Raw genomic sequence first — 12411 nt, forward strand, 5'->3', positions numbered from 1 at the left:
AGGTTGCAAGAAAAAAACACCTGGATCCTAGCAGTTCTTTTAAAGGTTTGAATCGAGGGTTTATTTGCTGGTATTCATTGCAAATGAAAGTAAAAAAAGATGTTTTATAAGGTTTTGTCTTAGCCTTTTTAAGAAGTCTTCTTAAAGTCTTAATAAATTTGCTTTGAAAAACATGTTGTACAAGCTATTCCAAATATGTGTTCTATTTTTTGTGTTTTTATTTGTTTGTTTGTTTATTTGTATTTATTTTTATTTGGACAACTTTTATAAATAGTACATGTTTTGTCATGTAATGTGGAGAGTTTGAATTTCTTACTTGTCTTTTCTCCTGCAGTCTAAGAAGATGGTTTGCTGCTCTAAACTACAAACTGTGGCCAGCACAGATGACTACGATACCAATACGAGCCCAGGGACCTCTGAGACGTCTTATTTGGACCCTTTGTCCAAGAATAGATATGATTTCAAAGCTTTTCTCTGGAGAAATTCTTTTGTGCTTCTCACAGTGGCTGCCGTTGTTATTGGTAACTCCATTTATTAAAAATTCAAACGTTTGACCCAATTCTTTAAAAAAAAAGTTATCCGTGTTGAAGCAGGCTTGAATATGTAATGTCCATAAATCAGTAAGTGGAGCCCTTTAATTGGCTTGTTAAAGATCACCTTTCACGGGAATTGAAGTCCATGTGATTGCACTCCTTTGGCTTCTTTGTATGCTTCCTCGCTTTTCTTGGATGATAGCAAAGCTTAACCACTGACCGAGTAATCACAGTGTGTGTGAGATACTGATATGATAAAGAAGCAAAGCCACTGTCTGTTTTTCCAGAGGTATGGTACAGATTTAACGCTGTTTTGTGGGCCGGTTTTATTAGAATTTGCACTTCCTGCAGGTGTAGTGACGGTTCGTGGACACACCAACATGCAGAACTGTCTTTGTGCTGCTTTACAGGGTTCGGTCTGGGTTTTGGTCTGCGGTTTGCTAACATGACGGACAGGGAAATTGGATTCTTCACCTTTCCTGGGGAGCTGCTGATGGAAATGCTGCAGATGTTGTTGCTTCCTCTCATCGTCTCCAGCCTGATTACAGGTTAGTTCCCAACTTTAAAACAGGTCAGCAGATATCACATTTACATGGCCACACATGTACCTCCTCATTTTTTTTTTACTTTTCGATTTGTTTGTTATTCTAAATAAGAGCATAAGTTATGGCCAAGTTTGATGTGTGTGTGTGTGTGTGTGTGAAAGGGATGCTTTCATTATATTCTATGTTCTATGTATGCATTCTTGACATATATCAGCCAGACACATACATTTAAGAATATTACATGAAATAACTACAGACTTCTTCTTGTTTCAGGTATCTCTTCTATAGACATGAAGGCTTGTCAGAAAATGGGGCTCCACGCTCTGTGCTTTTATGGAGTAACCACCTTCATGGCTGTGGGCACTGGCATCTTCGTAGTTAGTCTTATCCAGCCAGGAAAAGCACGCAACCTCATTTCAGTGTCCCCTGTTGGCCAAGTGAAGGCCATGCATACTGTGGATTCATTTCTGGATCTGATGAGGTGTGCATTAAAAACAGGTTTCTCAGGTGAACAATAAGAATCCAGTCAAAGCTAATATGTGATCTTGTTTTTTTTGTTTTTTTTTATTGCTTTGCAGAAACATGTTTCCTCCAAACCTGGTGATAGCCTGTTTCAGAACGGTGAGCTCAGTTTTTTCATTTGTTCAATCATTTTGCTTTAAGATACATGTCAGCTCACTTTCCTCTGCCTTTTACTCAGTATAAAACAGTTTATTCCCAAAGTGGTGTTGGCAATCAAACAAGTGAGTGCAAAAAAGGCTCTTTCCCCCCCTTCCCCATATTTGCAAGTGCATATGCATGCTTATTGTCATGGTTTGTACATCATTAGGCCTGTTTGAACCCCTTTAGATGATACAGTGCCAATGCCAGGCACTGCAGAGGGAATGAATGTTTTGGGTTTAGCAGTCTTCTGTATTGCCTTTGGCCTGATCCTGAGCCATATGGAGAATGAGGCAAAACCGCTGAAGGACTTTTTTTCCTGCCTAAATAAAGCCAACATGCATTTGATCTGGATAGTCATCTGGTAAGAACATCATGTAACATTCATTTGTGATTAAGACCTCCTGTGAGTCATTGAAATTTTTTTTAAATGTAACAACACTGAAACCTGGCCCCCGACCCAACGGGGATTCCTCACCTATGCTTGATCTCATCTATTTCTCACAGGTGTTCTCCGGCAGGGATCATCTTCATCATTGGAGGAGCGATTTTGAAGCTCCAAGACACTACAATTATGGGACAGCAACTTGCCATGTATTTTCTCACTGTCGTCACTGGCTTTGCAATCCACAGCCTGATCACCCTGCCCCTGATCTATTTCACTGTCACGCGCAAGAATCCCTTCACATTTATGGCTGGTCTCTCTGAGATTCTCTCCACCGCCTTTGGGACATCATCCAGGTGCGTGGGACTTCTAGTTCTAGTTACAACCTGAATGCTGCCTGTCTCACCTGTAAGAAAAGGTGTGTGGCTTCAAATGATAGCAAACATAATATGCTGCTGAACTTTGAATAATGATTTGTTTTCCACGAAACATGGCTTGTACATTTCATGAACAGAACTTTTTCACAGTATTACGACTCTACCTATCACTTTCCGGTGTCTAGAGGAGAATCTGAGGATGAATGAAAGTGTGACTCGCCTCGTGTTGCCTGTAGCATCCACCTTGACAATGGATGGTACAGCACTGTATGAGGCCGTAGCGTCCATATTCATAGCCCAGGTTTATAACATGGATCTCAGTGTGGGCCAAGTCATCATCATCAGGTACAATCAAGTGCACACTTTTAACTGGTTCTTTCACTTCATCTGAGCTGCAGCAACTTCAGAGTTCAAAGACTTTGAAATTTAGTCATTTAGTCATTTACCCAAAAGTGTCTTTAATCAATAACAAATACTAGTTTACTACACAAATAGCTGTTACATTTCTTCTGACATGTTATCCTCAATAAGATGTTGAAATGTTAGACACTTGTCTGTTTATTTATAGAGACTGATGTTTAAACACATCTTACAGTTGCCTTTTTGGGCCAATGGTCTAACATCTAAATCCAATTCAAGTCAGCCACCTTTGCTGCACATTTTTTTCCACCTGTTCTTTCTTTTCTTTACCGTAAACTATTTATACAAAAAACGCCATTGCATCACATTCACCATGTTTGTGACATTTTCATGCTGCTTCACTGAAGTCTTTTGAAATTACTCAGGAAAATATTTTTCTTTTTAACTTTTCAAAGTCTTTGGATATTTAACTTGTTTATTATTTAAATGCAGTATAACGACCACAGTTGCAGCTAAGGGGGCTGCAGGGCTTCCCCAGTCCGGTATGGTCTCCTTGACGTTAGCGCTGGCATCTGTGGGACTGCCCCTTGAGGGCGTTTCACATATTATTGTAGTCGACTGGATTTTGTAAGTGTATATCTTTTTTGGGCTACACTGACACATTTATATCAACATAAACCAAGTTACACATTTTCTGACACAGATTTAGGGCTCTTAACACGTGTTGGTGGTGGTAAAAAATACCTGAAAACTTCCTGCATGATTGTGGACAGGGATCGGCTAAGGACGGCTGTCAATGTGCTGGGTGACTGTATTGCTGTGGGTATAGTGCAGCATCTCTCCAGACATGATCTGAAGAGTCCTGCACCCGGGTCCTGAGTCCAGAGACTGTGAGACGACACCGAGACACCAAGACACAAACTCTGTGTTCTTCTGCAACATGCTAAACTCATTAAAGCACAAGTAATCCATCTATCCATCTTCTGCCGCTTTTTCTGTTTCCGGTTCGGGGGTTGCTGGAGCCAATCCCAGCCAACAAGCACAATTAATGTTCAGGAAATGCTTATGCATTCATTTTGAAAATGGGCGATATACCTTAAATCAACATTAAAATAAATGCAAATGCACTGAGAAAGTAAAAGGCTACTTCCTATTTGAGCATCATAAGTGATAATTTAGTTTGTAACAGGGATGTTTTTTTTCTGTACCAAATTACTGCAGGTACAAAATTTACAGTCAAGAAGAAAATTAACACTTCTCACAAATATTTTGTAGAAATAATGGACACAAATTGACAAAATGGCTCTCCAAAGCTGATTCCTGTAATTGTAGAACTCCAAGTTCGATAAAAGTGTTATGCCAAGCGTCTGTTCAGGCCTGTCCTCATAAACAACACCTCAGACAAGATCAAATATCAAACACATCCTCAGAAAATAAAAATGTATCTAAAACAAATAAATTCAACTATATATAAACTTTTTTTTACAACATTTATTCTGACTGTATAATCATTCACAACAGGAAACATAAAATATACACATTTACACCTTTCCCAGGATGTCACTTCCATCACTGTCATATATTATAATTTATGAATATTTACATATATTACAATGTGGGGCTTAGCACATTAATCATTAGGTGCAGTTGAGTTTTAGAGGGCATCTGACTGTTAATGCCCCCAAACCCAATTTGTTTTGTATTTTTAATTAATATCTGTGCAGCCGTCCACCGAGCGGCTACTTGATGTCAGTGGCAGCCGCAGCTTCCAGCCACCATGTCGTTATACTGTTTCAGCACCACGTTCTCATCATCATCAAAGTAGAGCAAGTTGATGGAGAAAAGCTTGTCTGGCACGCAGCACGGCGTCTCAATGCCTTTGATCAGCTTGAGGGCATTGATGATGGACTGGACAGTGGCGTGGTTGGTCGGCCTCATGTTCTGGCCCAGAGGGAATGGGCAGGAGCCTTTGCAGTGGTAGGCGTTGTACCCCCTGGGAGAGACAATCCAGCCCGACCAGCCGATCTCCTCAAAGTCAACGTAGAGAGGCAGGCGTTGGCAGGGCATAGACGTGCCGTCCTCGTCACTGTGGTCCAGGGAGCGAGCGCTGCGGGAGGGCGGCACTGACATGGGGGCATGAGGCAAACGGGATGCGGCTGTGGCATCATCTGGATCTGGTGGGAGAGGAGGGAGGTTTAGACATCTTTAAAGTGAGTATTGAAGGTCCTGTGTGACATTTAGAGTGAGGTACCATCCACATTTGGGAATATTTTGTCGTATTTCTTCCAACATTGCTCTTAACCTAAGAAGGGAGTTTACATTTGTGATGTATAAAATGTACAGAGAGCTGTTTAAATACATGATGGGTGTGTCCTCCCCCCCCCGTCGATCTGAAGTAAAATCATAAATATGTCTGAGTTGTATATTCAGTCAAGTCTCACCTATGCTCTCCAGAGTGGTGGAGCGGCGGCCATCGTCAGTGAAGAGAACCAACATGGGCTGCTTGCTCTGGTGGTGGTTGCGTCCGGAAGCAAAGCGGATCAGTTTCAAGTCCATGAGGCTTCCTCCCAGAGTCCGAACCACCACATGGAGTCCCAGATTGCTGCCTTCGTCAACCATCCAGGTGCGAACCTTCGGGGGAGACGTTCACATTGGTGAGTAAAACAAAGAATTCTCTACTTATGGGTCCGGCATCTGCCTCAGGGAGTCCATTGCGAGCTGAAAGGGAAGAGCGTACTCACTGCCTGTGTGATGGTGAACACCTCCCAACCCGTAGAGTGGACTGGGATGAGTCTAGACGACAGCAGCTTCTTCTCCTGTGTATTGTTGGTTTTGGTGGAGCCGAGCAGCTGATACACACTAACCTGAGTGAAATAGAGGTTCGTAGAGAGATTAGCTCAGCGGAGGCATCCGAGATGTTAGAGTATGTTAGAGTATAAGTCACTTTAATGTTTCAACACCCAGACTGGATTGTTGTACGTACTTGGCAGAAGTGATGTCTGTTGAAGGTCATTGTGGCTTGAGGCCTCAGCTTGAAAAGATGAAGCTCTGCAGTCAGAATCTTCTCGCTTCTCGCAACAGTGGACAGATTGAACCTGAACTCCACCTGCTCGCTTTGCACTGCAAGAGGAAAATCATTCAGTTAGAGACGTTCAGGAGTTTGTTTGTTTTGTTTTGTTTTGTTTTGTTTTTTCGATTGTTTGTTTGTTTGTTTGTTTGCAGTCTGCCAGCATGCATGCAGAAAATCACATCTTACGTTTGTCAAAGAAACTGCGCACAGTGTTCCCCTCCAGCAGGTACGGGTCCTTGGTCACACCATCCACGTCGGCCACCGTGTTGTACAGGTCGAGCATGTACTGTGGGGGCTGCTTGTGTCCGTGGATTGAAGGGGGGTCGTCCATCCCAAAAACCTCCAGGAGTCTCTTGATGGCGGCCGAGCGGACCTCCTCCGACTCTTCCACCGCGGAGAAGTGATTCTGCAGGTAGTTGAGCGAAGGCCGAGCGGCCGTGGTGCACACTAAAGCGGCCAAGCTGAACACAAACACCAACATCTCTGAGTGATGAGCAGACACAACCAGCCGGCAACTTGGAGTCCGAGTGACTGCTGGATCCCAGAGGCTCCACTTTTTATATCAAACAGCCCCGTTCGCTCTTCAGTGCCCCCAGAGCCTCAGTAAACAGCAGTAAAGATGCTATTTGGTCGCAAATGTAAATCACCAATCAGCCAATGTAAAGGAAGACTAATGGCGGTGTTAACAAGGTGTGAACAACCGATTGGAGATTTTATTCAAGCCCATTGTCCCCACGTCTGACAATAAAGGCTCAAATAATCTAAACTCTGCCTTTGAAACAGCTTCGTACTCGTCGATCAGTGAGTTTTCAGCTGCAGGACACAGATTTTCGTCTGAAATATGACTTTACAGATTGGAGAAACGTGCAGACCGTGAGCAGAGTAACCTCCGAGCTGACCTCCTGAGGAAGTCCACTCTCCGCGGGAGGCTAACTGCGCTTAAATGGATCCATCCATTTAGAATAATGGGCTCAGTGTGGTAGGTGGAAACCAATTATTTCGATAAAGAGGCCGGTGTCGCTGGCTACACCTGGTGAGATTTACATAACTGCTTATCCAGTTCATCTGGTGATCCTCCGTTTTTCACCACGGAAAGAGTTGATTTTTTTTTTCAGTGTGAATCCTTGGATCGTTTCACCTTCATGCAGCAGGGCTATTATTTCTATTATCCCTCAGCATAAAAATAAGACTTTGTGTTGGTTAAACGTGGTTATTTTTCAGTTATCTCTCGAAGCCAACCCAAATTCCTGCCAAAGAAACACACTGTGCCATTTGCGGCGTTTGATCTTTACGCACAATTACGCACGACCTAAAGACACATTGAGACTTTAAGAAAAAGTTTTCCTCCCACTGCAATAAACATTTAAGAGATCAAAGTTTTCTTTCCCCTTGCGTGACATTTTACAAGCCAGCCATAAAAGTCTTGTCTTTAGGCAGTCACAGAAAAGTGTTGTTTCACACTTTGATATCAAAATACAGAGCCACATTAACTACCTGCACGTGTGTTTTTTCAGAGGGACATTTGAAAAGTTGGCCCCTCATTTGAGTGCATCCTAAAAGTTTGACCCTGATACTGATGCAGATTTGTATCAGTTTTCCTTGATTCATATATTGTGATTTAAAATTTTCAATACTCTATAAAAGACCATCTTCATGGTGTGTATGTAAAATCCACTTGTTAGGATAAACTACCTGTGATACCTTTTCACCACTTGTCATGTTTATAGTTCGGATAAAATGTGGTTTGCAGCAGTCAGAGGACAATTCAAAATTTATTAAATTTATTTACAAAATTATGATTTTTACATATATTACATAATATACAATAATACTTTAAGGGCAGAATAGTCTTCGATGAATGGCATAACATTTGTTTCACTGGGCTGCAGCCACCCTGGATCAAAGCTAAAAACTTTGGGAGCCCCCTCAGGTCTTGGAGGTTTGCTTTCCAATGGGGGGCGCAGTGTTCAGTTTTGGCAAAAGCAGGAAGTGATGGAGAGGATGGTGCGTAGCTGCCCGTGCTGGTTCAGAAAGCTGTGACTCTCATAGCCGTGAGGAACGCAGGAGCTGGACTGTCTTTCAGCCCACAAGTGGCAAATTTCAGGATCAGATGGACTCCTGCAGCAGAAAATCCAGAAGATTAAAAATCCCATTGTTCACTGCACCAAACAGTGAGCTTGTGTGCTGTGTCGCTCCCTCAACACAATTTTATTTTTCTTTTACTAGGAAATTCCAAATAAAGGGTTAAACCATTACTGGTCTATTGTTGGTCTCATTGTTATTGTGCAACAAGTACAGAAGCAATATTGTGTATCAGTTCCCCCGGTTGGAGTTGTTATTAGTTTCAGATGGGGTGGTTTATGAGTAAGCTTTGTATGAAAGCGCTGTTGTTGTTATTATACAGTCAGTCCTGGTAAAAAAAAAATAGCACTGCCTCTATGAAATATACAGGGATAAAGGCAAACCAATGAAAATCTGCATTAATTACACACACAGACAGAGGGATTTTTCGTGACCACACAACAGCTTATCCTAAAGTGAGAGCCAAAATCTCAAAGCAAAGCAGAGGTTTCAAGGAGATACCGGGTGCAGGAATTAACCGAGAAAGGCCAACATGCTGAATATCAAGGGTGTCAGAGCTCACAGGCAATTGTAATGAGAGCGGCAGAGGAGGTGTGTGTGTGGGCATAGCAGCTGTGGTTCATACTTACCTGAGAAGGCATCGGTTTCCTGTGGTGCAGCCTCCCAAACATCTGCCCACATCTATTTCCTGTGGAAAATTAGCAACACAGAGAGAGGGCGATGAGCTCACAGCTTGTCGCAAATATTGACCCAGTTGAGCTGGGACCAGCTGCTGCTTAGCATGTTAACTGCTTTGATTCGACACCTGCAGGGGCCATTTGTGTTTGCACTCCGCTCGCACCTTCGGTGCTTAAACAAAACAGATGACCAAAACTGGAGCCTGTGTTTTTGCTTGAATTCTCTCTGAGGATCGATTGCTTTAGTAAGAAACTGTCCTAAAATGGCCAATAATTCCTGATTTATGTTGTGACGAGAATATCGTGTGAAGAGTTCACTGAACGAGTCTAGTGCTACAAATGTTTGTTTGATCGAAAGAATCAGTCAGAAATACTTTATCAAAAGCAAACCCTTCTTTTTGATGAGGGGCATTGAAGCACTGGCAAGATTCATTGTCTTTGATTCACAATAAATTGGTGCTTTTCACTTAAAATGCTGGAGGAATTTGGATATGTGCAGCATGTTTTCCCTCTTCTGTGCACCTGGGGTGTAGGTGAAGAGGTGCACACCCTCCCCCTCTATTTGTATTCAAACAAAACTTGCCAGTCTCTCATGTGTATTGTTGCAGGTTGTGCACAAATCAACATGCAGCCCATCCTGAAGCCCTTCACACCACGGTGTGCGGTGCCAGCCACTGGCCAGTGCTTGATTAAGTGCTGTCTTCCATACATGTCTGATGAATAAAGATACTTCATTACCGTCTGGCACCAAGCAAGGCCCCCGTTTCCTCTCAGCTCAATTACAAAAGAAAGTGTGAATTCAGCATCACAAATGAATCACTTTCTGGTGCTAAGTATGCCGCGCCAATTAAATTCCCATAGTCAGAGGAGTGTTTTGCTAGTTTACTGGATTTAGACTTACTTTGAGTCTCTCCTCTTTGATTCCATCTGCATGATGGACTATTTCATAGTAATACTCCACATATGGGACCCTGTAGCAGCTCTCCTTCAGCTCACAGGCCACCACAGTCTGGATCAGATCCACTTTGTTGGGAGTCTCCACTAAGGCTGAGTCAAACTTAGTGGGAACACAAGAGAATCCCTCTGTGAATGAAGCATAAAGAAAAAGTCAGATTTATGTTGTGAAGGATCGGTTCGACCGTGATCTGCGAATCACATCTAAACAGACTGTTCCAACATTAAAGCGCAAAACGCAGGATTAGCTCAAGTTAGCAGAGCTTTCAACACATGAATCTGTTAAAGGAAGTTTACATCAAAAATTTGTTTTCATCACTAAAACTAATTCTTTAATTCCACGTGTAATTCTTTGCCAAACAAAAAGACCTTGAGCTTTAAATAATTTGTATAACCCGATGGAAACCATGACCCTAAATATTGTTTGAATCTTTTTGTCAAAACACAAAAACAATGCACTTTTCCTGTGTGTTAATTATCCAAAAAAGGCTAAACTTAAATAGAGGCAGGAAAAAAATTATCATCAAAAATAATAATTTGAACAATAATGTTTTACACTGTTATGATGTTGCACTTGGTAACGCTGATGATGAAGACTGTTCAATTTAAAAGCACTATTACTTTCAGTAATTTGCTGTTTCTTGTTGTTTTCAGGCAGGTAAATCTGCCACACACACACACCTGGAGAGCCCTTGGACCGGGGGCAACCTCCCACGTCGATCACAGTCTCATACGGGGTCTCAGAGTAGTAGGTCCTCAGTGCGGGCACTCGGATGCACTCGGTCAGCCTGATCTCACAGTGACACTCCTCGATCACCTCCACTTCCCGGGGCCCCTCCAGCAGCAGCACCCGGTCCACCCGCACCCCGGTCGGCTCACACACCTGGTTCCTGCCGCAGGAGGGCAGCTGGTTCAGGATCTCGGGGCTCTCTGGTCCAGCAGGCCCCCGAGTCCTCATCTGTTGTGGGGCCAGTTTGGATCAGAAAGGTCAGACCTTGTTGTTTGGTTTAAACCAGCTCAGCGTGTGCTTGGTGTTTTATACCTTTAAAGCATTTAGTGATTGAACAAAATACTACTTTTTATATAAATGTATATATGGTTACTTTATAAAGTCACATTTAAATTGTGTTATGTAATGTTCCTGAGTTCTTTTATTTCAGGACATGGCCGTTCACAGATCATCACAAAGTCACATCGCCCCCCGGTGGTGTTGTTGGGAAACGCACCTTTTTGCTCCTGAGAAACTCCAGCATGGAGGAGTGTTTGGGGTAATCCTGCTGGCCTGCTTCATGTGATGGCCTGGCTGTTGCTCCACAGTGAGACCTGCACATTCCCACATCTATGCTGACAGGACTCCCAGAGATGTCTGAGGGCAGAGACGAGATGCAGAGGTGACTTCAAATTACAATAATTAGATTTTCTCAAACTGTGAAAAGTGAGGATAAGCCACCATTTTTTTTGTCTACAAAGCATATGAAGACTGATTAGTTGGGGCAATAATTTCACCGAGGGAGGGGTTGAGTAATTTACCTTGTCCAATGTACACAAAGTGGCTCTGTCTCTTGCAGCACACTCTCTGTGTGAACAGGTTTCGGTGATCGGTGTGTTTGCCCAACACTTCAGTCACTAGAAAACCGGAAATAAACACACCTGCATTAAAATGAGTTCAGTTTGAAATAATTATTCATAATATAATAAGATATCTAATATATAGTGCAATCTTTAATGTTGAAGACAGGCAACAACTGAACTGAAATATATCTTCTTAAAGGTCATTTGTTGATGTGTCATATACATGAATATTTGGAACAGTAGCTTTTAAAAAATATGAATGAAATATGTATAGTTTTGGATTTGCAAGGGGGAAAAAAACGCAATTTTCAGTTTAGGACTTTCACTTTACTATTGCTGCGTCACACAATGTTGTACTGCTACCACATATAACCAATTACCAATTTATCAGTGGATTAGCAAAGATCTGAGCAGAGCGGTGTCAGTCCAGTGTCAGTCCAGTCCTGTGTTTATAATGCCACAGCAGCAGCGGCAGAGTAGAGCAGAGTAAACAGTACTTACAGGTCAGGTGGAGGGCACACAGGAGGAGAAGGAGCGGCCGGGCTACATCCATGGTTTTTAATCCTAATCTTCTCCTCAGCAGCCAGATCCTGAGTGCTCCTCTGTTCAGTGATGCCTCTGATATTTATATGGGATCAAGCTTCAGCCCCAAATGTCGCCTGAAAACCAGGTCTCAGAGTGGTGTGGAGTCAAAAAAAAAAAGTGAGAGCTAATCAAATTTCCATGCTAAATGCTTTGTGGGATGGAGTTCTTACAAGCAGGAGCTACTTCAAAGGAAATCTCTTACAGCTTTTCTGTTTCTTCTGTGAGAGGACCGAGTGACTCGAGTGTGTCGACCGGGCCTGAGCTCGCTCTAATGAAGTGCTTAAGTAGCCTTGAGCCATTAAAGTGTCGCTCAGTCAAAGGCATTAATCATCTTTTATCTCAGGGGGAAGGTGTTTAGCACCTCTGACTTAAAACAAAACCTAGCCCAAACACATAAACAGGATCAGCATGGGGGCCTGAGCCTCCCCTTCTGAAAACTCCAGCACCTTTGTGTTTATTCAACATGACGCCAAATGGCCAGACCTCTCAGAGCTGCTCTTCAAATCTCTGCCTCTTTCTCTCTCCAGAGGAAACAGAAAGACTGAGTGGGAATAAGAAACTGTTTATCAAGCAGGCTCGCAGACATGTAGGTTTATGATATCTACTCCAGA

The 12411-nt window shown here is 42.7% G+C and overlaps 3 protein-coding genes across 3 annotated transcripts; 1 reads left to right on the forward strand and 2 right to left on the reverse strand.

Moving 5' to 3' along the window:
* The first annotated feature begins 343 nt into the window (after positions 1 to 343).
* LOC115057661 (excitatory amino acid transporter 1-like) lies at positions 344 to 3739 on the forward strand. The gene is made up of 10 exons (XM_029524849.1): positions 344 to 521; positions 944 to 1081; positions 1352 to 1559; positions 1657 to 1699; positions 1779 to 1821; positions 1928 to 2102; positions 2246 to 2479; positions 2651 to 2845; positions 3353 to 3487; positions 3634 to 3739. Exons 1-10 carry the CDS (start codon positions 344 to 346, stop codon positions 3737 to 3739), a joined length of 1455 nt encoding a protein of 484 aa, XP_029380709.1.
* Positions 3740 to 4609: 870 nt separating this feature from the next.
* On the reverse strand, positions 4610 to 6411 carry admp (anti-dorsalizing morphogenic protein). The gene is made up of 5 exons (XM_029524850.1): positions 6117 to 6411; positions 5844 to 5980; positions 5602 to 5724; positions 5302 to 5491; positions 4610 to 5034 (listed from the first exon to the last, which is right to left on the reverse strand). Exons 1-5 carry the CDS (start codon positions 6409 to 6411, stop codon positions 4610 to 4612), a joined length of 1170 nt encoding a protein of 389 aa, XP_029380710.1.
* Positions 6412 to 7897: 1486 nt separating this feature from the next.
* Positions 7898 to 11768, reverse strand: pnhd (pinhead). The gene is made up of 7 exons (XM_029525571.1): positions 11717 to 11768; positions 11174 to 11269; positions 10870 to 11009; positions 10325 to 10601; positions 9591 to 9772; positions 8642 to 8700; positions 7898 to 8048 (listed from the first exon to the last, which is right to left on the reverse strand). Exons 1-7 carry the CDS (start codon positions 11766 to 11768, stop codon positions 7898 to 7900), a joined length of 957 nt encoding a protein of 318 aa, XP_029381431.1.
* Between the last annotated feature and the right edge of the window lie 643 nt (positions 11769 to 12411).

This window comes from Echeneis naucrates, chromosome 17 (genome assembly GCF_900963305.1).
Source record: "Echeneis naucrates chromosome 17, fEcheNa1.1, whole genome shotgun sequence".
In the NCBI taxonomy this organism is placed as follows: Eukaryota; Metazoa; Chordata; class Actinopteri; order Carangiformes; family Echeneidae; genus Echeneis; species Echeneis naucrates.

Coding starts and splice junctions, on each gene's coding strand:
- LOC115057661 (XM_029524849.1), top strand. CDS start 344: ATGGTTTGCTGCTCTAAACTACAAACTGTGGCCAGCACAGATGACTAC. Junction 1,082..1,351: donor CGTCTCCAGCCTGATTACAG/GTTAGTTCCCAA, acceptor TTCTTGTTTCAG/GTATCTCTTCTATAGACATG. Junction 1,560..1,656: donor TCATTTCTGGATCTGATGAG/GTGTGCATTAAA, acceptor ATTGCTTTGCAG/AAACATGTTTCCTCCAAACC.
- admp (XM_029524850.1), bottom strand. CDS start 6,411: ATGTTGGTGTTTGTGTTCAGCTTGGCCGCTTTAGTGTGCACCACGGCC. Junction 5,492..5,601: donor TGTTCACCATCACACAGGCA/GTGAGTACGCTC, acceptor TCTCCCCCGAAG/GTTCGCACCTGGATGGTTGA. Junction 5,035..5,301: donor CACCACTCTGGAGAGCATAG/GTGAGACTTGAC, acceptor CTCTCCCACCAG/ATCCAGATGATGCCACAGCC.
- pnhd (XM_029525571.1), bottom strand. CDS start 11,768: ATGGATGTAGCCCGGCCGCTCCTTCTCCTCCTGTGTGCCCTCCACCTG. Junction 10,602..10,869: donor AGTTTCTCAGGAGCAAAAAG/GTGCGTTTCCCA, acceptor GCCCCACAACAG/ATGAGGACTCGGGGGCCTGC. Junction 8,701..9,590: donor TCAAAGAGGAGAGACTCAAA/GTAAGTCTAAAT, acceptor AATTTTCCACAG/GAAATAGATGTGGGCAGATG.